The sequence below is a fragment of the Perca flavescens genome, chromosome 16 (assembly GCF_004354835.1).
Source record: "Perca flavescens isolate YP-PL-M2 chromosome 16, PFLA_1.0, whole genome shotgun sequence".
NCBI lineage: Eukaryota > Metazoa > Chordata > Actinopteri > Perciformes > Percidae > Perca > Perca flavescens.
In genome coordinates, this window is record NC_041346.1 from 27,947,419 (window position 1) to 27,974,299 (window position 26,881).

Below are 26,881 nucleotides of genomic sequence, written 5' to 3' on the forward strand. Positions count from 1 at the left end.
CTCCTCTTGTTTCCTTTCTTGTGTCCTCTTCTCCTCTTTTTTTGTTGTTTGCTGCTCTTCTCTGCTCTCCTTCCATGTTTCCTTATCTGTCTTCTCCTCTTCTTTCATTTCCTTGTTTCCTCCTAATCTTCTTTCCTCGCTTGTTTCTGTTCATTCTTTTTTCCCCATGTTTCTTTCTCTTCTTGCCTCTCCTCTCCCCTGTGTTTCCTTCTCTCCTCTCCTCCCTTGTCTTATCACTTGTCTTTTCATCTCCTCTCCTCCTCCTCCTCCTCCTCCTCCAAAGAGATCTTTGAGATTGTAACTTTAAAGAAAGTTAGCAGAAACTGAGGAGGCACATGAAGGCAAAGAGATGCCTGTGTCTCTGGTTGGCCACACCCACTTCAGTCCGCTGATGACAGGGGTCTTTTTTTTTCCCCCTCCTCCTCTAATCTCACACCCTGTCATCAGATCTCCCCTCCTTTTCCATTCCTCTAATCCTCACGTCTCTGCTCTCTTCACACCGTGCCCTCCCTCCACGCCGGGGGAATCCCACCGTCCTGCAGAGTATCTGAGCTGGCACTCTCAACGCCTCGCAGTAGCTCACGCTTGTGCGTTAGCAGAGTTTAAGAGCAGGGGTGGAACTGTAACCAGCGAGTCCAGCCAACTCTGCAAGGCTTCTCTGTAATCCTCTTAGCGCGAGACCCCGATGAACGGGGGCCTCCCTCTCCTTATCAGCAGTCTCCTTCTCTTCTCCTTCCTACATATTCCTGACAGGGCTTATGTGAGTCAAAACCATGGTGTGTTAGTGTGGCATCATTGCACTTTTCTCTTAAATAGTTTGATCCAACAAGTCCTCCAAAACCGTACGACGATATGGGTCATTTGTTTGATAAATGAACCCCCCCCCCAGCGGTAGAGGAAATAAAACCTCATATCTAAAGCGGAGAACGTCGGTCGCGGTTTTGAACGTAACGGACGGGATTTTAAACATGTTTTTAACGTAATGAAAACGGTCGCAGTTTGGGTTAAAGGAACATGCCGATTTATTGGGGAATTTAGCTTATTCACCGTAACCTCAAGAGTTAGACAAGTCCATACATACCCTTCTCATCTCTGTGCGTGCTGTCTGACGGCTCCAGCCGCATCAGGCCAGCACAGAACATTCAGGTAACTGGTTCCAACTAGCCTACTGCTCCGAATTGTGACAAAAGTGACAAGATAACCCCAACATGTTCCTATTTACGTGTTGTGATTTTTAGAATCCCAGCGTGTACAAAAAACAACGTAACATGAGACACAGCCGTCTTCTAACAGTAAACAAACCGGGAACTATATTCTCAGACAGGCTTGCTGCGAAGCATATCACTCCTCCCAAGTAGCAGAGCTTCGCCTTCTGAGAATATAGTTCCCGGTATGTATACGGTTAGAAGATGGCTGTGTCTCATGTGACCTTGTACACAGTGACTCTACAAATCACAACATGTAAATAGGAACATGTTGGCGTTATTTTGTCACAATTCGGAGCAGTAGGATTACTGGAACCATTCACCTGCATGTTCTGGCCTGATGCCGCTGGAGCCGTCAGACAGCTTTACAGCACGCACGGAGATGAGAAGGGTATGTATGGACTTATCTAACTCTGGGGGTTACGGTGAATAAGCTAAACTCCCAATAAGTCGAGGCGTTCCTTTTAAAATAAGACGTAACTTCACGTACTGAAGGCTACGCACGGGACGCTGATCGCGACATTCGTAAAGTAAAAAAATCAAAAACACATTTCTGTGTATTTTTGAAGGGGGATGTTGAACCCTGGGCCACGCACAGCCCCGACAAAACGTTTCTCTGCTCTCCTTCCATGTTTCCTCCTCTCCTTTCCTCTTATCCGTCTTCTCCTCTTCTTTTATTTCCTTCCTTGTTTCCTCCTAATTTTCTTTCCTCACTTGTTTGTGTTCGTTCTTCTTTTATCCCATGTTTCCTTCTCTTCTTGCCTTTCCTCTCCTCCTTGTTTCCTTCTCTCCTCTCCTTTCCTCCCTTGTCTTATCACTTGTCTTCTCATCGCCTTTCCTCTTATTTCCTGCTTTACCCCCATCTCTCTATCTATGACGTTGCATTGTGATTGTTTTAAAGGTCCCATGGCATGAAAATTTCACTTTATGAGTTTTTTTTTTAACATTAATATGAGTTCCCCCCAGCCTGCATATGGTCCCCCCAGTGGCTAGAAATGGTGATAGGTGTAAACTGAGCTCTGGGTATCCTGCGCTGCCTTTGAGAAAATGAAAGCTCAGATGGACCAATCAGGAATCTTCTCCTTATGAGGTCATAAGGAGCAAGGTTACCTCCCCTTTCTCTGCTTTGCCCGCCCAGAGAATTTGGCCCACCCATGATAGATAGTAGGGCTGGGCAATATAGCTGAAAACTGTATCGCGATAAAAGTGTTTCATATCGGTCAATATTGATAATTATTGATATTTTGTATGACCTACTTTAAATAAGGACCAGGATAAAAATATATTAAATTTAAACATTTTTATTTTAAACTTAACCCTGCTCTGATTATAATCCCCTCAGTTATAAAAGCAGAAATGTCAACACAACCATGGAAAACACTCAAATAATTAAAATGTAAACATAGGTCTAAAATCACAATGAACACTTAACAATTGTCTCTTGAGACATTAAGGTGCAAACTTAAAGAATAAGTAAGAAATGCTTAATAAAGTGTAATAAAATAGTGCAAAATGTTAAATATAAGAAACCTGAGAAAAACTATTTTCTGCAGGTTTAGTGCTAGGTTGGTAACCTGGCTTCTGGACAGTGTTCAGCATGTCTGCCTTCGTTATTTCTTTGTAGTGTTTAGTAAGGCGCTGATGCAGAGTACCTCTCCATGGTGGTCTGCTGCTTGTAGTGTTTAGTAAGGTGCTGATGCAGAGTACCTCTCCATGGTGGTCTGCTGCTTGTAGTGTTTAGTAAGGTGCTGATGCAGAGTACCTCTCCATGGTGGTCTGCTGCTTGTAGTGTTTAGTAAGGCGCTGATGCAGAGTACCTCTCCATGGTGCTCTGCTGCTTGTAGCGTTTAGTAAGGCGCTGATGCAGAGTACCTCTCCATGGTGGTCTGCTGCTTGTAGTGTTTAGTAAGGTGCTGATGCAGAGTACCTCTCCATGGTGGTCTGCTGCTTGTAGTGTTTAGTAAGGCGCTGATGCAGAGTACCTCTCCATGGTGGTCTGCTGCTTGTAGTGTTTAGTAAGGTGCTGATGCAGAGTACCTCTCCATGGTGGTCCGCTGCTTGTAGCGTTTAGTAAGGCGCTGATGCAGAGTACCTCTCCATGGTGGTCTGCTGCTTGTAGTGTTTAGTAAGGTGCTGATGCAGAGTACCTCTCCATGGTGGTCTGCTGCTTGTAGTGTTTAGTAAGGTGCTGATGCAGAGTACCTCTCCATGCTGGTCTGCTGCTTGTAGTGTTTAGTAAGGCACTGATGCAGAGTACCTCTCCATGCTGGTCTGCTGCCTGTGCCGTGTAGCAGCTGCAGATGTTGTTGAACGTTGATGGCGAATACGACTGTGCTCCAAAGTGTGAGCGCGGCTTAAGTGGTAAAACAAGTTTATGGTATTACCAGTGTTGGTGGGGATGACGGTCTGACGACATTGGTCTGACTACTGTCAGACTTATGAAATCCCCAAAACTGCCATACTGACTTTGTTTTATCAACGATTTCATCGCTCGCTGCGGCACTCACTTTCCACTTATCATTCCACGCCGGTTCTGTTATTGAAGAACACGAGACAGCAATGTGGCGCAACCAAACTTAATACTGTTACATGATTGGCTGTTAGAGTGTCACTCCCTACGTTGCTAGGTTACCAGAGAGCGAGTGCCTTTGTTCATGCAACCAAACTTGCTTCACAACCTCTGGTTTCTTCTGATGAAGAAAAACAAATTATCGAACATTTTATCGACCGCATTTTCTATTGATATTGATTACGTGTCTATCGCGAGACATATCGTTATCGTTTTATCGCCCAGCCCTGATAGAGAGAGAGAGACATCATGGCTTTCAAACAAGCAAAGTGGCAGTTGATCAAGACCACACCCCCACCCTCCACCTTGCCTCCCCCTCTCTCTTCCTCAATAGCTACAGACACAGAAATGGCTCATCCTAAGGAAAGCTCATTGTATTGTATTAGGGGACCACTAAGGTCTATATAAAAGAGACTTCAGATACAGTATTAGGGGACCACTAAGGTCTATATAAAAGAGACTTCAGATACAGTATTAGGGGACCACTAAGGTCTATATAAAAGAGACTTCAGATACAGTATTAGGGGACCACTAAGGTATATATAAAAGAGACTTCAGATACAGCATTAGGGGACCACTAAGGTCTATATGAAAGAGACTTCAGATACAGTATTAGGGGACCACTAAGGTCTATATAAAAGAGACTTCAGATACAGTATTAGGGGACCACTAAGGTCTATATAAAAGAGACTTCAGATACAGTATTAGGGGACCAATAAGGCCTATATAAAAGAGACTTCAGATACAGTATTAGGGGACCACTAAGGTCTATATAAAAGAGACTTCAGATACAGTATTAGGGGACCACTAAGGCCTATATAAAAGAGACTTCAGATACAGTATAAGGGGACCAATAAGGCCTATATAAAAGAGACTTCAGATACAGTATTAGGGGACCACTAAGGTCTATATAAAAGAGACTTCAGATACAGTATTAGGGGACCACTAAGGCCTATATAAAAGAGACTTCAGATACAGTATTAGGGGACCACTAAGGTCTATATAAAAGAGACTTCAGATACAGTATTAGGGGACCACTAAGGTCTATATAAAAGAGACTTCAGATACATTATTAAGGGACCACTAAGGTCTATATAAAAGAGACTTTAGATACAGTATTAGGGGACCACTAAGGCCTATATAAAAGAGACTATACAGTATTAGGGGACCACTAAGGTCTATATAAAAGAGACTATACAGTATTAGGGGACCACTAAGGCCTATATAAAAGAGACTATACAGTATTAGGGGACCACTAAGGTCTATATAAAAGAGACTATACAGTATTAGGGGACCACTAAGGTCTATATAAAAGAGACTTTAGATACATTATTAGGGGACCACTAAGGCCTATATAAAAGAGACTATACAGTATTAGGGGACCACTAAGGTCTATATAAAAGAGACTATACAGTATTAGGGGACCACTAAGGTCTATATAAAAGAGACTTCAGATACAGTATTAGGGGACCACTAAGGTCTATATAAAAGAGACTTCAGATACAGTATTAGGGGACCACTAAGGCCTATATAAAAGAGACTTCAGATACAGTATTAGGGGACCACTAAGGCCTATGTAAAAGAGACTTCAGATACAGTATTAGGGGACCACTAAGGTCTATATAAAAGCATCCAAAGAGCACCATGTCATGGGACCTTTTAAAGAAATGCCAATAAACCAGAGCATGTTTTTCTCCCATCCCATAATACTGTGTGGACTAGCCAGACCCTCCTCTGCAGCATTGTGGAGAAAGGTCTGGGAAAGACCACCCCCCCTAATAACTACTACGGCCACTAAAGGACGCTGTCACTATAAACGTAAATATAGGTCGTAATTGCTGCTTGAAAGAACAACCTCTGGGGATTTCAGGGGGTAGGACAGCCTTGTTTTATCATGTTCTGCTTCTTGCTATCAACTCAACCAGCTTCGACGTCAGAAGCAAGATGCATGCGTTCCCACAAAAGCCATGCATACACCATGTGTATATCATATGAATCTGTATTTATAAAATGCAGAACATGCTGTGAGAATGTGTGCACCTCATGCATACTTCAGGTCAAGTCAAAACAGAACAGAATCAATTATGCATCATTATTCTTTTAGGTTGTTAGCCAGTTTCTCAGAGCGTGAATTACATTTTTTTTGCAGTTGAACACCCATCTTTAATATGCCAATTAAAGATGCATGATTATTCATTTTGATTAATTGCTTTTGTGCTCTCCGTTTTATTATTCTTTTGTTCAGGCGGCGTTTTAAATTCAGTTTTATTATTTCCTTGTGTTTATCCTTTTTTTTTCCCCATGTGTGCCTTTATTATGAAGTGTTCTGTAAATTGCCCAGTTTGAGTGCTTTAAACTAAATCATCTTCAGATATATTTGTGTTTAATTTTAAATGAATGCAACTATATATGCTATAAATAACAATAGCATGCATAACGCTCTTGTATCAGAATGGCTGCTCTGATGTTTTATAGAAGAATATTTTGCTGTGCCACATCTTAAGACTTCTCACTCCCTGTCTGTGGCTCTCAGCTCAAAGCCCATTGGTTCCTACTGAACACTGTAAGTCTTTAAAAACACATATATCGTTTAATTTTGAGATAAAAAACAACAACAGTCCAGTAATTTCCTAAAACAGCTGGTACTGGTAGTTTTAATCAAACAGGAGGAAATAGTGCATTTGTTGGGGGACTATTTTTTTACGGTATTTATTCAAAATAATGATAGAACATCACCAGGCTTATCCTAAATAGCACAACAGAGCTGGAAATGTCTCTCAGTTTACACTGAGAATCAGACCACAGTGTCTGTCCTCTCTCTCTCTCTCTTCACACAGTTTGACATGAACGGCATGTGTAACCTTTTCCATCTGGTGTCTCGACACCCCCCATCTCCCTGTTTCCCCTCTCCAAACCACCACCTCCACCCCCCCTCTCATCAGTCCTCCTTTGTGCCTTTGCTGTAGAAATAACATGCATCTGATTTACAGTTCTGTGGTTTTAAGATTTCTTCATATGGCAAATTTAGACCAGGCTGTCAATATCCTGACCTCTGTGTTGCTGTTCAGGTAGATTTTTTCTGTAGTAATCATCCAAACGGGGTTATGTTACAGCAAATTCAAATATGGATTCCTTTTTATAATACTGTGCTATGATACTAGAGCAAACTAGCTCTACACTAAAACACAAAAGCAACAACTGCCTACTAGTAGTGCGTACTGATCTGGCCCAAATGTTGCATTTAGTTGTTAAGGAAAAACTCAGGAGCAGCACAACTCATTTCACATACGTGAAGAAGGTTTGGGAGACTTATGACTTACACACAAGTATTTATTGAACACTTAATTGAGGAGACAATTAAGCAGGCAGTACAGTATAACCAGTATGTGTTATTGAGCCATGCTGTCCCAACTCTCTGAAGTTCCGGTCCTCCTGAAGGTCTATTTAAACTCATGCTGGAGGCGTTACATTTAGCTGAACCTTTAAGGTAAACAAAGATATTGCAGGCGCCGTAAACACAGATGCTAAAGCCTAGTTCAGTCTCTCTCTCTCTCTTTCTCTCTCTCTCTCTCTCTCTCTCTCTGTCTCTCTCTCTCTCTCTCTCTCTCTCTTTCTCTCTGGGAAGTATATAACGTGATAACAGCCCAGTTATGGTAGCGAGTAGTGTTGAAAATCCGAAAATCCGCGTAAGGAGGTTGGTCGGGGTGGTGGGTGGGTCAAACAATACAGGACTTTCATCCCGGAGACCTGGGATCGCGTCCCGCGTGTGGTAGTTCCTTTCCGCGTTCTTTTTCTCCTAACCACAACCATCCCATTGTTGTCGCCGTTGTTGTCGCCGTTGTTGTCGCTGGCGTGCAGCGTTTAATTTCGCCGTTGTTATGCCCAGCTGCAGCCCAGTCGCATGGCAGTTGGTGAAATAGTAACGTTACAATTTCGTGGTGACCATCACGAAATAAAGTAGAAAGTCGTTTCCCTGTACACGAATCAATAGATCAAAATAACGTGACCATTTCACAAACTGCCGTGAGACCGGGTTGCCTAAAGTGTGACACTGTCATGTGACCCAGATAATGTAGTAACACAAGTACACAGCCTATGAACTATGAAAAAAATTCTAACTGTATCCCCTCCTTGTCATTTTTTTGTTGCTCTGACCGTGTATAGGATCAAGTGCCAACAACTAGCATAGCTTTAGCTCAACGGTCTGACCAACAAGCACTTATATAATTACAATTTGGCATATCCAATCAAAATCCACAATAACCATCAACAGTCATACCTTAGGACCTTAGCTAATGTTAGCAATTAATTGCGGTTAACCAAAGAAACCGTGATTATGTAAAACATATTGACAATTATGTAATAATTGTTACAGGCGTAGTTATGATTGTAAACTGTGCCCTGCTAGCATGATCTATTGGCTTAATGTCAAGATGCAGGACATAACAGCATATAAAAAGCAGTCAAGTTGACTTCTTTTCTTGCTAGCTAGAACATTGATATTTTTTGTATGTAACGCTGCTTTTGGTGCAGTTTCCCTGTCGGGACTTTTCTGTACATCTCAAAAGCAGAAATCAGACTGAAAAGTTGAACACTGCACTTGCAATAGTATTTTTGAACGGTAGATGTGTAATCCAATCCTGTTAATCTAATAACGTTTTGCTCTGATTTGGACCTCAATTAGACTGCGATAACCGAGTTAAGGTGTTTACACGAGTGTTGCAATAATCACAGTTTTGCCTCAATCTGGTTATAATCAAGTTATCAGCGGGCATGTAAACCACAATAACTTGAAGAGGGAAGATGAAGGTCGCAGTTAACCCCAAACACACACAGGTTTAAGATATGTGCATTTAAGAGTCTTGTGTGGTTGCGCAGCAACAACAGCTGTATTTCCCAGTATTTAGTTGCCTTCTGAAAACCCCCGTGTTCAACTAAACTTCCATTGCCAGACTTAATTCCAAAGCGCTGCGGAGGAAGGTCGGGCAACAGGAGCATACGCTCCTGGATAGGAGAGAAAATGGTCAGAGGTTGTTTGCATTTCTTTAAACCAATCACAATCGTCATGGGCAGCGCTAAGCTCCGGACGTAGCAATGGTGGCTCGGCAAAAGAGTCTCGGTTAGGAACTTGTTTGCACCCCGCAAAAGAAAACGCCACATACAATATTAAATGACGTTAACTGACCACTACTGCGTAATCACTTGTTTACACCCTCAAAGCTAGACTTAGCTTTCCGAGCTTGGCATTCAAATGGCATCTGCTACATACAAGACCTTTACATAGATGGGGCATTTGCCTCTTATAATCAGCTCTCAGAAAAATTTAACCTCAAGACCTCTGACCATTTCCGCTATCTTCAGATAAGACATTTTGTTCAACATACTGTAATTATCAGGCTTTTCCCCCATTTGTCAACCTCAACACCACTGGATGAATTACTGGCCATTGCAATGCCACATAGAGGCACCATCTCCCTCATTTACAGCTTCATAAGCGGCATAAACCCACAGACAGTAGCTAACATAAGAGCATTTTGGGAAGAGGACCTGGGCTTCAGTTTTTCAGAGGATGAATGGAGCAAAATTCTGAGGCTGGTGCACGTTTCTTCACCATGCTCCAGACACGGCTTGCTACAATCTAAAATTGTTCCCAGGTTGCATTTCTCCAGGGTGAAACTGGCAAAACTGTTCCCCTCTCCAGATCCATCATGCGAAAAATGTCAAAGTGCTCCAGCTAGCTTAATACACATGTACTGGGCCTGCCCTCGCTTACAAACATTCTGGGAGGCGGTATTTACATCACTTAGGGACGCTTTAGGCATTGCTATTGAAATCCATCCAGTCACGGCGTGATGTGGGACCAAGCCTGTTGACTCCCACTCCCGGTGGTCAGGAAAATCTCACACAGGGGGGACATTTACAACTTTACTAGCCCGACGCCTTATCCTGCTGAATTGGAAAGGCCCAAAATCTCCATCCCACACCAGGTGGCTTAAAGACGTCATGTATCATTTGAAGTTAGAAAAGATGAAATACTCACCCAGAGGAAACGTGGGAGAATTCGATTCTACCTGGGGGTCTTTCATGGACTATTTTGATGAGGTTTCTGCAGCAGACTGGGAAGAGGTTTAGTGCTACCTTGAGGATAACTAAATGACTTGCCTGTATTTAATTATTAATTTTTTTATTTCACTTTTTCATTTTATATATATATATATATTTAATTTTTTTTCTTATGCTTCTTTATGCATCATTTTGCCTGTGTGTAGGATATACTCTACCTTGTCTTTTTGTTTGTTGGCGGCAAAATGTAGGCTCAAATGTCAGTCCTTCCAGAAAAATGCAGATGTTTTTGTGATTGTTGCGGGCAAAAATCCTTGATGCGCGATGGAATATGCTATATGATATTTACGCAATTTTATGCATGAAATTGCGGGGATCTTGCAAAAACTGCGGTTTGATGAAAAAGAGAAAAAAAAATTGATTCCCCCAACACCCTGCTTGTCGATGATGGTCACATAATTACGTCACTTCATAATGTTCCCATGGCAACAGGGGAAAATGGCTGCTCTTGTGTGAAGTAAACGCAACATTTTTCAACTTTCGGCTAAGATATATTATGGGACTTTTTTTGCAATGTAAATGCGGGGATTATGAAATCATGCAAGCCCCGCATATTTTGCGCGGAAATCGGCAATTTATGCGGTGAAAGTGCAACGTAATTGAAAAAATGCAGACTTTGGCTTATTATGCATTGAATTATGCGATCGCATAATCGTGTTTTTCTGGAGGGACTGAAATGTATACGGATAGGTTGCGAGGATGCATGGGTATTGGGGAGTAGGTAGAAGACGTTTGTGTAGGTAATGTATATTGTGCTGTATATTTGTGTATTTATTATTTAGGGGTGGCAGTAGCTCAGTCCGTAGGGACTTGGGGTGGGAACCGGAGGGTTGCTGGTTCAAGTCCCAGTATGGACCAAAGTACAGAGTGTGGATTGGTAGCTGGAGAGATGCCAGTTCACCTCCTGGGCACTGCCAGGTGCTCTTGTGCAAGGCACCGTACCCCCCCAACCGCTCAGGGCACTAGTCCAGCACTGGCAGCCCACTCACTCTGACATCTCTCCATTTGTGCATGAATAGGTCCTGAGCATGTCTGTGTGTATTTCAGGCCTGTGTGTAGTGATTTATAACAAACAGAGTGTAAATTGTAATTTCCCCACTGGGGATCAATAAGCAGTATAATTAAATTATTAATTATGTACTTATGTAGTGTAATTATAGCACTATTGTGCTATATACAATTTTATAGAAAACGTGTGAAAAAAAATACACAATACAGTAACGTGAGCTATTGAAATTATCTGGATAATTATCTGGTTAAACGTATTTTGCCCTTCTATTTTGTCCATAGCTAATACCAGAAATCAGTCCCAGAACGTCCCAGTTAGAGAGTTAACGCTGTAACGTATTCTTTGTAAATCTTTACAATCATTCCCTGAACGAGCCAAGCAGGCCTGCCTTGTTGCACGATCCTTATCCTCCCTAAAACTTGCCATGTTCAGCGTGTAACGTTGCTCAGAGGTTCTGGTTAATGTCGCTCGATGCGACCGAGGTTTAAAGCTAACACAAAGAGAGTGGAGAGTGAGGGACATCCCGTAAATATCGAAATATCCCGAACCTGAACCGTCGTCTATTCCTGCAGCTAATGTCTTCCTCTCTTCTCTCCTCTCCTCTTCCTCTCGTGTCCCAAGCTTCCTCCTTAACTCTGTAAATCATCACACAACAAGTTGGTAAGGCTACTGGGACGTAAAGTTTTCCAGTTCCTTTTCCCCGGGCAGATACACAGCTCTCCTGGATCTCTGCATATTTAAGATCCCTAGCTGCAGATATTAGATTTGTTGAATTTTCCAACTGTAGCTTTTTAATTATTCACTGCTCTGAATCGTATCTTCTTCAGGGTTCTCAAAAACACGTGTGCACATATGTCCACATGCACAAACACATACACACGTTTTCTTTGCTTGTTTGGTATTTATATCTCGGTGCATCATTTGGGGAATTCCTCATGTTCATAAATTCCCCTACATGCAGTGCAGCAAGCTCTGTTTGATGCTTACTACTACTCGCATAAATGTTGGATGAACTCATCAATACAGCTACAGACTTGAGAGTTGGAAACAAGTAAGACTTACATGTAAGTCATAAAAATGAGGACTTGGACTTGTTCCCTATATTGGACATTTTTCCCTAAATAATTCCCGATACTGAGATCTGACCTGGTAGAATCTCCATCTTTAGGGTTACTCAACTGTTCTGCTGACCGGCTTTACACTTAACATTTTCTCAAATTACGAATTACTCTAATTTGACTTGGACTTGCCCCAAAAGACTTTAAAACTGCTCTACAGACTTGAGACTTGACTTGGACTTGCCTTAATCGTCTTGAGACTTGATTTGACTTGCCTCACAGGGGTTTAAAATCTTTGCTGACGGACTACAGACTTTACTTGGACTTGTGTCAAATGGCTTGAGACTCGGCGCGACCAAAATTGTTCTGCTGATGGACTTTAGACTGAACATGAGACTTGACTTGTCTGAAATGACTTAAGATTTCACTTGGACTTGCCCCCAAAATACTTTTAAACGTCTCTGCTGACAGGCATAAAACTTCACTTAGACTTGTCTCAAATGACCATTAAACTGCTATGCAGACAGACTTTTCACTTGACTTGGACTTACTGTTACTTACTGTAGGTCCTAAATGACTTAAGATTTAACGTAAATCTGTCTTAACAATTGCTCTGCTGATAGACTTAAGACTTGAACTTGTCTCGAAAGACTTTAAAACACCTCTGTTAATCCATCAGATCACATTTCACATCAGACCTCTGTTTATCACTCAGACCTTTTTTGATGTTGCTTAACAGCATCTCCATTTCGTTGTCGTTACGTTTAAAAGACAAGTCGTATCTTCCCTGTTGTTACGTCCGTCTCAGGCATCATCCACCAGATGAAGGGGGAGTACGACGCAGCACTAAAGCTCCACAAAGCCCACCTGTCCTTCGCCCAGGAACTGAGTGATTACGCTGCCCAGGGGAGGGCCTACGGCAACATGGGCAACGCCTATCACGCACTCGGCATCTACGACCAAGCTGTCCGATACCACCGACAAGAACTGCAGATCTCACTGGAGGTGAATTTCCTGCCGCACTCTTCACAAGCAACGTGTAGACGCTCACGTGGGAAACGGACCTTTGACATCTTGTTTGTGTTTCAGGTGAATGACCGTCCGTCCCAGGCCTCCACCCACGGTAACCTGGCTGTAGCCTATCAGGCGCTGGGCGCTCACGACCGAGCTCTGCAGCACTACCTTCACCATCTCGCCATCGCACGAGAACTCCGGGACACTCAAAGCGAAGCAAGAGCACTAGGCAAGCTAGACAAAGAGAGATATGCTTTGAGGGACAGAAGAGCGGGAATTTGTGATTGATTAAAAAATGTGTTGTTCTTTTTTGTAGCAAACTTGGGCAACTTCCACAGCTGGAGAGGTGAATACGCTCAGGCTCTGCCGTACTACCAGCAGTACCTGGCTCTGGCGCCGGGCCTGCAGGACCTGGAGGGAGAGGGGAAGGTTTGCCACAACCTCGGCTACGCTCACTACTGCCTCGGACAGTACAGAGACTCTGTCAGGTCAGTGTCTAAACTCATCTCATTGTGTGAAGGGAATGTGTTTTTTTGTTTTTGTGAAGGAACAACTTGTCATCCTTGTTAAAAACTACTTTTTAGCCTGTGGAGATTTCTAAAGATAATAAATGTGTGACTTTTGGGACAAAGCATCTCAAATATTTCCATTCGATTGGATGGCGCAGCCATTAAAAAAACGTGGGGATTGGTGATCTCCCTCAGACTTCAGATTGTTTTAAAGAAAAGCTGGAACAAGCTCACACAGAACATATACTGTAGTGTCAAACTGGGGAATAAGGACCTTGAAATTACTGAAGTGGGGAAATAATGTCAAAGGGTTATTGTTATGATGCATAATTTAGTGTACCGTATATCTAAAAACGTGCGTGCACATAAATGTTCTGTTAAAGAAATGTTTACTTCATGCTTTTCCAGGTTTGTGTTTTTATGTCATTTTTCATCCATCTCCTAGGTATTATGAGCAGGACCTGGCCTTGGCGAAGGACCTCCAAGACAAATTAGCTCAGGCAAAAGCCTACTGTAACCTCGGTCTGGCCCACAAAGCACTGGGGGAGTACAAGAAAGCCGAGGAATGTCAGAGATACCTGCTCTCTCTGGCACAAGCTTTGGATAACACACAGGTCACCGACTACTGCTGCTGTGTTCACTAACTGTAAAAAAATAAATAGTTGTTCCTCTTCACACAGGAAGAGGTTGTTAATCATTTGTTGTATTTGTCAGCAGGCGGTTTTCAGGGCCTTCGGGAACCTGGGGGATGTGTGTGTGTGCCGGGGTGATCTCCCCGGAGCGGTGAGATTCTACCAGCAGCAGTTGAGTCTGGCTCAGAAGGTCAACGATCAGAAGATGGAGGCGGACGCCTACTCAGCACTTGGATCAGTTCACAGGTAGTCTTGATTGCCAGACCTGTCTCCACAGCGCTGCGGAGTAAGGTCTGGCATCACAGATACATTCTGGGATTGGAGGAAAAAAACACCCTGGGTTGTTTGCATTTCTTTAAACGCCACATACAATATTAAATGAAGTTAACTGTTCACACAATATAGTAATGTGAGCTGTTTAAATTAGATGGATGCATTGTTCGCCGTAATTTTCTCTTAGCACTGTATTCTTTGTAAATCTTTACAATCATTCGCCGAAAGAATGCGGCTGGGTTAAAAAAAATGGATTTTTTTCTACATTTTGGCAGGGGAGAAACTGGCATGGCCCTTTTCAAAAGGGTCCCTGACCTCTAACCTCAAGATATCTGAATGAAATCTCACTCATTAGTCACTGTCTGTAGAGTCTGTAGAGCTGCACTTTATTGTGTGTTCATGTTAAATAAAGGGGTCAAGTGTGGCCGGGTTAGCTCAGTTGGTAGAGCAGGCGCATGTATGTAGAGGTGTATGCCTCAACGCAGGAGGTCCAGGGTTCGAGAAGAACCCAGCAGGTCTGCCTTATGGCACGATCCAAATTTTCTTCAAAACTTGCCATTTTCAGCTCTCAGTTTGTCGTTTTTTCCCGAAGCAAAGGGATTTTGAGAACAGCAACACACAGAGAGCGGAAGGTGAGGGAAAAAGCCTTACAGAATGTACTTTGTACTTGAATATACTTTCGCTGATCCAGACTAGTTCACAGGTAAGTCGATAGATATTTTTAAACTGTGTGCTCTTCCTCTTCTCTTACCTCTCTTCCTTTCTCTCTTTCAGGCTGCTCCGCCAGCTTGATACAGCCCTGTCCTTCCATAGCCAGGAACTGACTGTCCGGAAGGATCTAGGTGATCAGCAGGGGGAGTGCCGCGCCCTTGGCCACCTAGCAGCGGTCCACATGGCCCTGGGAGACTATGCTACAACCTTCCAGTGTTATGAGGCCCAGCTGGGCCTGGCGCAGGGACTCAGAGATGCCCGTCTGGAGGCCCAGGTCCACGGGAACATGGGCATCACCAAAATGAACATGGGGGTGTTTGAGGAAGCTATTGGCTACTTTGAGCAGCAGCTGGCCATGCTGCAGCAGCTGAGCGGGACTGAGAGCATGCTGGACCGTGGCCGGGCCTACGGTAACCTGGCAGACTGCTATGACGCTCTGGGAGACTACGAGGAGGCTATTCAGTACTACGAGAAGTACCTGACGGTGGCTCAGAGTCTCAACCATGTCCAGGACCAGGAGAAAGCCTACAGAGGACTCGGCAATGCACACAGGTCAGCAAAACATAGGTTATGCACTAAGTTAGATGAGGAGATCTAAACCACCTTCATGTTTGTATGCTAGGTATGAAGATGCAGACAGCAGCCAGTTAGCATAGCTTAGCACAAAGACTGGAAACAGCTAGGATTGGGTATTGTTTGGGTATATAACGATATCGGTGCTAAAACAATTTTAAAAGACTTTTAAAACAGTGCTGGTGCTTAAACGGTGCCTGAACTGATACTTCGAAAGTCGGTGACTTTAAAGAATGCCTTGTTTATTGCTAAGGCCGTATGGTTAAATTTAAATGATTGATTTAAAATGTAATAACATTAACTTTTTTTCACCAATAAATTGCTGTTAAACAGGAACAAAATAAGAACCACTAGATTGCAGAAGGGTATTTTACAAAATCTTTGAATGCACCATGAGCTTAGGAGGTGCACTTTAACGCACAATTAGGTCCTGTCGGTCTTGTTTCTCCCACAACAGTGGCAGTGTCTATGGTGTCTCAAAGTGCAGCTAGTCTCCTCTGTGTCTTTAGCTGCAGACTGTTGTACATCCCGGTGTTGGAATCCTTTCCAGTTAAATACAGTCACACGTTACAATGTTTAGCTGTTGTATTAAAGCCAGCTACTAGCTAATGGTAAGCTAACGTTACCTGCTGCCAAGTGTAGTGTTAACTGACTGGCCTCACATGCAGCCTACAAGCACCTCTAAAGCTCACTAATTAACACCTTCTCTGTACAAAAAACATTGTGTTTTTTATGAAGTAGTCATGCACACAATCCCACATAACACACACTTATTATATCCAGTTTACAGATTTTGTGTGCGAATGAAAGAAATGAGATATAACACAGCTGTTTCCAGTCTTTATGCTAAGCTAAACTGGGCGTCTCCTTTTTCTGTGTCTTCACTTTAACCATACAGATGTAAAAGTGCTGTCCATCTTCTCGTCTAACTCTCGACAAGAAAGCAAATAAGTGTCTTTTCTATTTCATTTGCGTTTTTTAATTCTCCTCTGCACACCACACTGTCTGGTGGTGGAGTAGGCTGTAGCACATCATTTGCATATATTCCATATTCTTTTAATGAATGCTGAACTTGAAAACTGAATTATATACCCCATTGCAGGCTAGAATACAGCAAGCAAAGACGTGCACATTTGTAGCAGTTAGTCTATCAAAGGTGTCGTTATGCTGTATCTGCACTGTTTCAGAGCTCCAGATTATTTGTTTACATTTGTGTTAATATTTATGCAATGCATATATTTATGTTCTGTGCTCTCCCATTAGTTTGGATATGCCTTCCCACAACAGGGCAAGAATCTCAAATGAGCTTCCCTTGCCTCAAGCATACACATTGTAAATTAGAGTCATGATCGTAATTAAAACAATCATAATTCAACATCAATAACACGCAGCAGGGGTGATGGGAGTAAGGGAAGTTCCCCCGCTTCTTTACAGAGACTATATCCCCACATGAATCTCTCACATTAAACCATACAATTAATGTTCAATGACAAAAGAAAAACGAGGCTTAATGATGTGTTCCCTTCATCCATCTGTTGTAGTCTGTCTCTGTTCTCTGGAGTGTGAATGAGATGGAAATAAAGAGTCACTGATTTATCTTAATGAACACAGCCTTTGTAGATGTTCCTTCGTTTTACCCTTCTCTCTCGGAGGAACTTTTTACAGCTCAAAATCAAAATTAATCCTTTTGCTTTATTGTTTGCTTTCTTAAATTGCCCATATGGGTCTCTCTGGAAAAAAAGAGTCCTGTAATAGTTGAAAAACCCAGTACTAGTAGTATCAATTTCAATTAAATTTTATTTATAGTATCGAATCATAGCAAGAGTTATCTCAAGACACTTTATAATTAGAGTAGGTCTAGACCACACTCTATAATTTACAAAGAAACTTTTAAAACTACAGGTACTTTTAGATAGGAGTGGAGCCATACACTCATTCAGGGCTCAGCCCAAATCTAGAGGGGGGGGGTCTTTGGGCATGTTCCATTCACGTCAGCCATCAAGCCATTTCATAATAAAATGCCTAAAAGTCTGCGCATCAATTGGAAAAAACATGATAGTTGGCAAGGAAAACAATCCTCCTGTAGAGCCTACATCCTGTTTTGTATCTGATTGTTCTCCAACTGTCTCCATCATTCTACTAAAATGTGAGGGGTGTACTCACTTTTGTGAGATACTGTATGTATATATATATTATACTGTATACAGTCTGTGATTATATATACAGACTGAAGACAGACTGTCTTCAGTCTGTGTATATATATATATATATATATATATATATATATATATATATATATATATATATATATGTATATGTATATATGTATATATGCATATATGTATATATGTATATATGCATATATGTATATATGTATATATATAATTATGAATTCCAAAAAGAAAGTGTTAAACTAAGTTGAAAAACGCTGAAAAACGCAGAAAAAAGCTTCAAAAAGCTTCAAAAACCTAAAAGAAAAAAAATTGGTTAACTTTAAATTTTTGCCCAGGAAAACAACAAGATGCATGGTCGATGAGAAGACAACACAAGAGTCAAAAAATAATGTTACCATTTAATAATGTGCAGCAGGCATGGTAGGAATTTAGCGTGAACAGCATCAGAGAGACGGAGGGGAAATGACACAAAGTTGAAGATATTTTAATATCCTCAAAGATTCAGGGCTTTTGAGAGAATGTTCCTCCACCCATGCTTTTAGTGTTTGCAAGAACAAATCAAACGCAAAGAAATAGATAATCACTTCCTTTGTTTTCCCTCCTCTCTCTTCAGGTCTTTGGGTAGTCTCCAGCAAGCGTTGGTGTGCTTCGAGAAGCGGCTGGTGGTGGCCCATGAGCTGGGTGGGGAAGGAGGGGGCAAGGCTCAGGCTTATTGGGAGCTGGGCACCTTACACAGCCAACTGGGCAACTACGAGCAGTCCCTCTCCTGCCTGGAACACCAGCTCAACATTGCACGCACAGCGGGGGTAAGGATTTACCTGCAAAGGGTTTTTGGTTTCAGCTGCACATTTCTCTCTCTTCTTGCCCTGCTGAATAAGACAAATTATTTTATTTTTTTTTTGGTTGAATGAAAAGTACATTATGCACAGAAAGATGTAGTAAATCCTGCTTTACCTGTCAGGATAAATCGCTGGAAGCAGAGGCAAGTGATGCACTTGGAGGTGTTTATCAGCTGATGGCAGACAACGAGACAGCACTACAGGTTTGTACTAAATCATAATGCATCAGTATTTCCTAGCTCTCAATTAAAGTAGAGTTTGACATTTTGTGAAATACACTCATTTGCTTTCTATTTACCCAAATGTTGTCTTGCTATTGTTTGGCCCCACTGATTAGATCTCTGTTGTTATATTATATAGACATATATATATATGTCTGTGTACACTAAATATGAAGCTACAGCCAGCAGCTGATTAGCTTAGCTTAGCATAAAGACTCAAAGCTGGGGGAAACAGCTAGCTTGGTCCTGTTCAACTTGAGAAATAGTCCAGCACATAGTCTCACGTTAAACCACAAGTTGGTTACCCTTCGGTTTTTGTACAGATTAAACAAACAATAGGTGGGCACCCGGATAGCTCAGTTGGTAGAGCGGGCGCCCATATGTGGAGGGTTTACTCTTAGCTCGCTCAACTATCTGTCCCATCCGAGTTTTCGGTTGCTATTTTGCAGCGGCACCGTGGCTTTGTCCGGCTCTTAGCGCCGCCCAGGACAATTGTGATTGGTTTAAAGAAATGCCGATAAACCAGAGCACGTTTTTCTCCCATCCCGGAATGCTGTGTGGACTCCACAGCTCTGTGGAGGAAGGTCTGGAAAAGCGAGACTAACTTCAGACACACCAAAGCTAGCAGTTTCCCCCTGTTTCCAATCTTAACGCTAAACTAAGCTAACAGTTTGCTAGCTGTAGCTTCATATTTAGCGATATGAGTGGTATCAATCTTCTCATCTAACTCTCTGCAAGAACTGGAATAAGCATATTTACCAAAATGCCGAACTAGCCCTTTAAGTAACGGGGCTGTCCTGCTACAGTGGCACCAGAGGGCTTTGGATATAGCCGAGCAGACGGGGTGCGTGAGGAGCCAGGGCCGAGCCTACGGAAACCTGGGGCTGACCTACGAAGCTCTGGGGAAGTACGAGCGGGCCGTGGTCTTCCAGGAGCAGCACCTGAGCGTGGCGGCACAGACCAACGATCTGATAGCTAAAACTCTCGCCTACGGGAGCCTGGGGAGGACACACCATGCACTGCAAAACTACGCCCAGGCTGTGATGTACCTGCAGGAAGGTGAGAAACTAGATCCTGACAAGATTCAATTCAAGAATTCCCGCAAGAGCATGTATTTTGGTGCAACAGCGGCGAGGAAAGAGAAAGAAGAGAGGAAAAGAGAAAACCACTTGGTTTTAGTATTTCTCTATAAAATTAGAAAGCTGTGGCTAAATGAGCAACAGTTCAAGTTAGGGGGGAAAAAACATCAGGTATTATTTCGTTTAACCCTTGTGTTGTCTTCCTGTCGGCCATGCAACTTTTTTTTTCTGGGTCAGAATTAGAAATTGAAACCTTTTTTTTGTTGGGTGTTTTTGCGACAGTGTCGTCGTTTTCTCGATGTCTTTGTCACTTTTTACGGCCTTTTTGTTACTTTTCTTGACGTTTTTGAAGCTTTTGCTGACATTTTTGTCACTTTTTCCGATGTTTTTGTACATTTCTTTCTGCACTTTTCGGGTTTGACTGCTGTTCCAGGGCACTTTCACGGGGTAAAAGGTTGTGAAAACACAAGTTACGGGTTGCCTGGAACGCAGCATAAGTCACTTTGGGGTGGGCTCTGGGCTTTTTCACTTTTTTAAACAAAAAAGATATACTATAACACAATAAAGGAAAGGGACAAAGCCAAAAGGCATAATATGAGCACTTTAAATGAAATGTACTGTGTGTCCCGTGCCTTTGAGTACATATGATGTATTTACCAGTGACAGGAATGTCCTGGATGCACCATTAGACAAAAGGCAGTTAATAATGGACCGTCGGATACAGAGGACTGTACTCCCACCTGAATCAGCATGCGTCTGGCAGCATCTTTTGATTTCAGCATTTCAGATTTCTTTCAGATTTAATTTCCACAACGTTCAAAAGCAGTCTTGACACGTATCATCAAACTCTCCACTTGTGATGCAAAGAGAGCGCAAAAAAAAAAGTTAGTCACACTTTAACTTCCCCTGCAGACACACAGACTTTGATCTACATGTGTGTATCGTATTAAAGTCGGAGCTGTTCAGACGGGAGAACATTGTGAGTTGTATTTCTGAGGCCGTCCAGAAGCATGAAAGCTATTCCTGAGTCTGCTCGGCTGTTTACCCTGCAGTGGGTTGTAGCTTATCCTCTAAATCAGCGGTTCCCAAACTTTTTAGGCAACGCACTCTACAACCTGACCGGGTTGATGCACCCCCGATCTTTTTTTGATCTTTTCTTTTAATGGCCAAATTAAACTAAGGGGCTTTTGACTTACGTTGGCATGCTTTGTGTTCAGATAAGAGGGCTTCATACAGCTGTTAGCCACAACCTCACTGCACACCACACACTGTAGCTTTGGGCAATCTGCATCACCAGACCCAAATAAGTTTCATCATATTTCCTTTGTTTTCTTCCAGTCTGACGCCCACTCTCGTTGCCTCTTTTCCCTCCTTGCCTGGATGATGAGCAATATGTCCTCTTGATTTGCCTCTGATCTCATCTCTCTCTGTTTCCCGCTCAGTTTCTTCTCCCGGTTCCGGTCCTTCCGGCCCAACGCATCTCTCTGTTTCTCTCGCCTCAGATTCCTCAGTCTCTCTCTCTTTCTCGCCCCTCTATTATGACTTATAACTTCAGATGTCCCACCTGCTAGTTTCCCTGACTTTATCCAGTTGTGTGGTAGATTTGTCCCCTTCAAATAAATATGAAAGCACCCACTCCCCAAAGGAGGTAAAAAAATAACCGTTCAAGGGACTCGAAACACAAGAGCTGTGTCTACTTAAAGAGCACAACAGGAAGTGAAAAATAAAGATAGATTTTAGTTAGACTTAAACTTTGCAGCTTCTGGCTTTAACAAGGTCTCATTCTCTAACAGATTTGTTGTTGTAGATGTACATTATTCCTAAAATGACAGATAGATGCAGCTGCAGATAGTTTTGAACAATACAGGTAAATAATTATTTCCTTTACATAAATAAAAGGCATTTGCATCATAAATTGAATCCAGGAAATTAACTCCCCCTCTATCATGTGTCCCCCCTTCCTCCGATGATCAAACCAAACCTATGCCCCTGTTTACTGGAATCTCTTTTTTTACACATCAACATGGAAATACAGACTAAAGCTGGGACAAAATAAAATACCAACATGTAAGGATGTTTGGGCTCCTTCAGGCTTTATCTGGTCTGTGAGGACATGGTCACGGCTCGTCACTAACCTCACACATCCTCTGGATTTTAATTGATCATTAACTCAACAAGCAGCGAGCAACTGGGCTCCGAGTTGAAGCGAGGACAGCGCCGGAGAAAACATTCATCGCGTCCAATTAACCTCCCCAAATCCCAAAAACACAGATACAGAACATCACAGACAGACAGAGACAGGCAGAGAAACCCAATACTTGATGTTTGATGAGATTCTGCTCAATTTGAGAGCCTAATGAGAACTAATTGCAACCCGACGCGACTGCGTGCGTCTGCACAGCGGGGAAGATGAAACGTATATCTGAGACAAACTGAAGAGCAGAGAGGGGAACATGAGATCTTTGAATTCGAGGCAGCGGGGGATAAAAAAAGACGGGAAGACAAAAAGAGGAACAAAGAGAGAAAGATGGGCTAATGTTGAGCGCCCTGGGCTCAGCACAAGTTGGCTTCAACGCTGCAACAGTTGTCATGCCTGTCAGAGAGATGATTTTCAGATCAGCCTGGAGAAGTTATCGTCTGATGTGCTCTTCACTCCGTCTCTCGGTCTCCCTCTTCCTCTTCAGGTCTGCGGCTGGCGGAGCAGTTAGGTCGGAGAGAAGACGAAGCTAAGATACGCCATCGCCTCGGCCTGTCTCTGTGGGCCGGGGGGAACCTGGACGAGGCCCAACACCAGGTGTGTGTGTGTGTGTGTGTGTGTGTGTGTGTGTGTGTGTGTGTGTGTGTGTGTGTGTGTGTGTGTGTGTGTGTGTGTGTGTGTGTGTGTGTGTGTGTGTGTGTGTGTCTGTTTTACTACATTCGTGGGGTCCAAAAACCGGGGACTACAGTATACTTGTGGGGTCTGCACAGCCTCGTGGGGACCAAAATGCTGGACCCCACGAGTTTAAAGGGCTGTTTGAGGGTTAAGACTTGGTTTTAGGATTAGGGTTAGAATTAGGTTATGGTGAGGGTGAGGGTAAGGGTTAAGGTTAGGCATTTAGTTGTGATGGTTAAGGTTAGGGTAAGGGTTAAGGTTAGGCATTTAGTTGTGATGGTTAAGGTGAGGGTAAGGGTTAAGGTTAGGCATTTAGTTGTGATGGTTAAGGTTAGGGTAAGGATTAAGGTTAGGCATTTAGTTGTGATGGTTAAGGTTAGGGTAAGGGTTAAGGTTAGGCATTTAGTTGGGATGGTTAGGGTAAGGGTTAAGGTTAGGCATTTAGTTATGATGGTTAAGATTAGGGTAAGGGTTAAGGTTAGGCATTTAGTTGGGATGGTTAAGGTTAGGGTAAGGGTTAAGGTTAGGCATTTAGTTGGGATGGTTAAGGTTAGGGTAAGGGGCTAGGGAATGCATTATGTCAATGACGGGTCCCCACAAAGATAGTGAAACAGATGTGTGTGTGTGTGTGTGTGTGTGTGTGTGTGTGTGTGTGTGTGTGTGTGTGTGTGTGTGTGTGTGTGTGTGTGTGTGTGTGTGTGCGTGCGTGCAGTGTTTTCCCTAGCTTTGTGGAAGGCTGACAGTACAGATCCATCTGTCCGACACGACTGAAGCGTGGTGTCGCGACATAAGCCTAATACATTGTCAGTCCCTCCAGGAAAAAAACGCGATTATGCGATCGCATAATTCAACGCATAATCAGCCAAAGTCTGCATATTTATGCGGGGGGGGGCTGCATAAATTGACTATTTCCGCGCAAAATATGCGGGGCTTGCATGATTTCGTAATCCCCGCATTTTCGTTGCAACAAAGTCCCATAATATATCTTAGCAGAAAGTTGAAAAATGTTGCGTTTACTTCACACAAGAGCAGCCATTTTCCCCTGTTGCCATGGGAACGTTATGAAGTGAAGTAATTACTCGACGTGAAAAGCAGGGTGTTGGGGGAATCACTTTTTTTTCTCTTTTTCATCAAACCACAATTTTTGCAAGTTCCAGCAATTTCATCGTATAAAATTGCATAAATATTCCGCATATTCCATCGCAATTTTTAAGAAAACGTTCCGCATAATCAAGGATTTATCACAAAAAAACTCTGATTGGACAAACATGTCACGTGGGTCTGGCTGCTCGAGAATTTCAAGCCACTTCATTTCAGATCGACAGAGGTCAGTTTGAAAGATTTTCATCTACTTCTATTGGATAGTCGCGTCCGCTTCAACGGATTCATTTGCATAAAGATGGACATCGGCCGGGCTTTTTTGACGCGCAGCATTTTTTGAAATGGATGCTTTTCGGGCGCGTTAAAGACGCTTGACGTCACCCATAGGGATAAAGTGTATATATATATATATATATATATATATATACATACATACATACATACATACATATTTGGGCGGGGGGTTTAGGCGTCTGTCCTCCAGAAAATGTAACATTTTTCAATAATATTTAAAAAAAAAGCAATGGCCCCATACATTTTGTGTCTCTTTCTGGGTTTGTTTGCGTCTCGTTTTAGTCATGTTTTATCGTTTTTTGGTCCTTTTCATTTTCTCTGGGGTTGTTTTGAGTCTCTCTAGTCAGATTTGTTCCCTTTTGTTGTAGTTTTGTGTCTCTTTTCACGTCATTTTGCACTGCTATTATCACCGTATCTATGTCTGAAATGTTGGAAAAGCTAGAGCAGATTAAAAAAAAAAAGCTTAAAAGACAAAACTTAAAGCTAGAATGCTTTCAAAGCCAACACCGGTACTAGTTTTGACACTGTGTGTGTTTGTGTGTAACCTTCCATGCTTTAGCTCAGTTCCCGGTCTGATAGAGAGAACAGAAGAGCAGCAGAACATCCTCATTCTTCAGATTGTTGTGTATCTGTAGTGCCCCCCAGTGGTTAGTAACGTAACTAAACACTCTCTTCTCAGGTTGGAAATATTAAAATCCTTCCTCCTTCTGATTTAAAATAATGTGTTTCATACATACACACACACACACACTCATGTGATGTGAACATGTAATTCTTCAGTGAACAGTCTGATGTGTACACGCATCAGTGTGATGTCTGTCTGTTGTCTTCCGTGTTCCAGTTGTACCGGGCGTCCGTGTTGTTCGAGACGATCCGTCACGAGACGCAGCACAGTACGGATAACAAGCTCTCTCTGTTTGATCTGCAAACCAGCTCCTACCAGGCTCTCCAGAGAGTCCTCGTGAGCCTAGGTGAACTAACTGTCCGCATTCCTCCTGATATTTCCTTAGTGTTAATCAGTTTTCTCACCTTTCCTTTCTCATGTTCTCTCTCTCTCTCTCTCTCTCTCTCTCTCTCTCTCTCTCTCTCTCTCTCTCTCCTGTGTGCCTGTTAGCGATGCACAAATTATCACCTGAAGTCTGAGTGCTAATTTCAGGGTTTCCGTGGCGTCTCAAAAAGTCTTACATTTAAATCAAAACAAAATTTTAGGCCATTAAAGTCTTAAAAAGTATTGTGTTTTATTCTTCAGCTATGGGGAAGTGCAGGTTTACCGATACTTGGCTTGAGAAAACTGAATTTAGGGCTTAGTTGATGTTTTAATAAAGTTCTTAGCTTTCATTCATAATGGCCTTAAAAAGTCTTAGATTGACTATGTTAAACCTGCAGAAACGCTGTAATTTAGACCTTCTGTCCTCCCTCTCAAATCCTAATTTTACATCTTGTGTGTTACCGTGCGTCGCAGGCCGGCACGATGAGGCGCTGGCCATAGCGGAGCGAGGGCGAACGCGAGCCTTCGCCGATCTCCTGGTTGAACGCCAGAAAGGGAGTCAGCAAGCAGCGAGCGCTGACCCGTACATCCCTGTTACCGTGGAGAACATCCTGGAGACGGTCAACGGTCAGAGGGCCATGGTGCTCTACTATTCTCTGGCTGGAGGCTTCCTGTACAGCTGGCTCATATCTCCAGGGACAGGTACACACACACACACACACACACACACACACACACACACACACACACACACACAGACATACATAGACACACACACAGACAGACATAGACACACACACACACACAGACATGCACATAGACAAACACAGACACACGCAGATAGACAAACAGACACATACACAAACACACACACAAACACACACATGTATACACACACACACACACACACAGACAGACACGCACATAGACAAACACAGACACACGCAGATAGACAAACACAGACACATACACAAACACACAGACACACACACACACACACACAAACACACATGTATACACACACACACACACACTCACACACACACAGACATAGACACACACACAGAGACACACAAACATACACACACACACACACACACAGAGACAGACATAGACACACACAGACACACACATACACACAGATACAGACACATACACACACAGACACGCACAGACACATACACACAGACAGACATAGACAACCAGACACACACATACACACACACACTCACACACACAGACAGACATAGACACACAAACACACACACACACACAGAGACACACACACGAGTGCCGAGTGTACTGCACACACATAATAAATTACAATCCACCAATTTTATGCACATAGCCCAGACCCTACGATTTAGTCCTAGGAACCTTCGACATGTACGGTAGATAGAACTGCCGACTTTCTGATTACTGGTGAACTGCTCTACCTCCGGATCCACAGCCGCCCCTTGTTTAGAGGAAGTTATACAAATGTTTTTGGTTAAAAGGTTAAGTGGATGGTTCAAATGTTGCACTTGTATATTCACAATCCATCAGAGCAAGATTTTGATCGCCCGGGCAGCTCACCTGGTAGAGCGCACGCCTAAATACAGAGGCTCAGTCCTCAACGCTTGGTCTGCTGGTTCGGT

General features: G+C 42.8%; 1 protein-coding gene across 1 annotated transcript in view; it reads left to right on the plus strand.

Annotated features, from left to right (window-relative positions):
* ttc28 (tetratricopeptide repeat domain 28) overlaps positions 1-26,881 on the plus strand; it is a 171,994-nt gene that overhangs the window by 120,686 nt on the left and 24,427 nt on the right. Inside the window, exons 9-20 of the mRNA XM_028601462.1 lie at positions 12,773-12,969; positions 13,054-13,207; positions 13,295-13,466; positions 13,933-14,101; positions 14,205-14,365; positions 15,167-15,655; positions 18,464-18,656; positions 18,812-18,892; positions 19,717-19,969; positions 22,674-22,783; positions 25,098-25,227; positions 25,719-25,946. Coding sequence (XP_028457263.1) covers positions 12,773-12,969; positions 13,054-13,207; positions 13,295-13,466; positions 13,933-14,101; positions 14,205-14,365; positions 15,167-15,655; positions 18,464-18,656; positions 18,812-18,892; positions 19,717-19,969; positions 22,674-22,783; positions 25,098-25,227; positions 25,719-25,946 — 2,337 coding nt within the window. The remainder of the gene's footprint in view (positions 1-12,772; positions 12,970-13,053; positions 13,208-13,294; positions 13,467-13,932; positions 14,102-14,204; positions 14,366-15,166; positions 15,656-18,463; positions 18,657-18,811; positions 18,893-19,716; positions 19,970-22,673; positions 22,784-25,097; positions 25,228-25,718; positions 25,947-26,881) is intronic.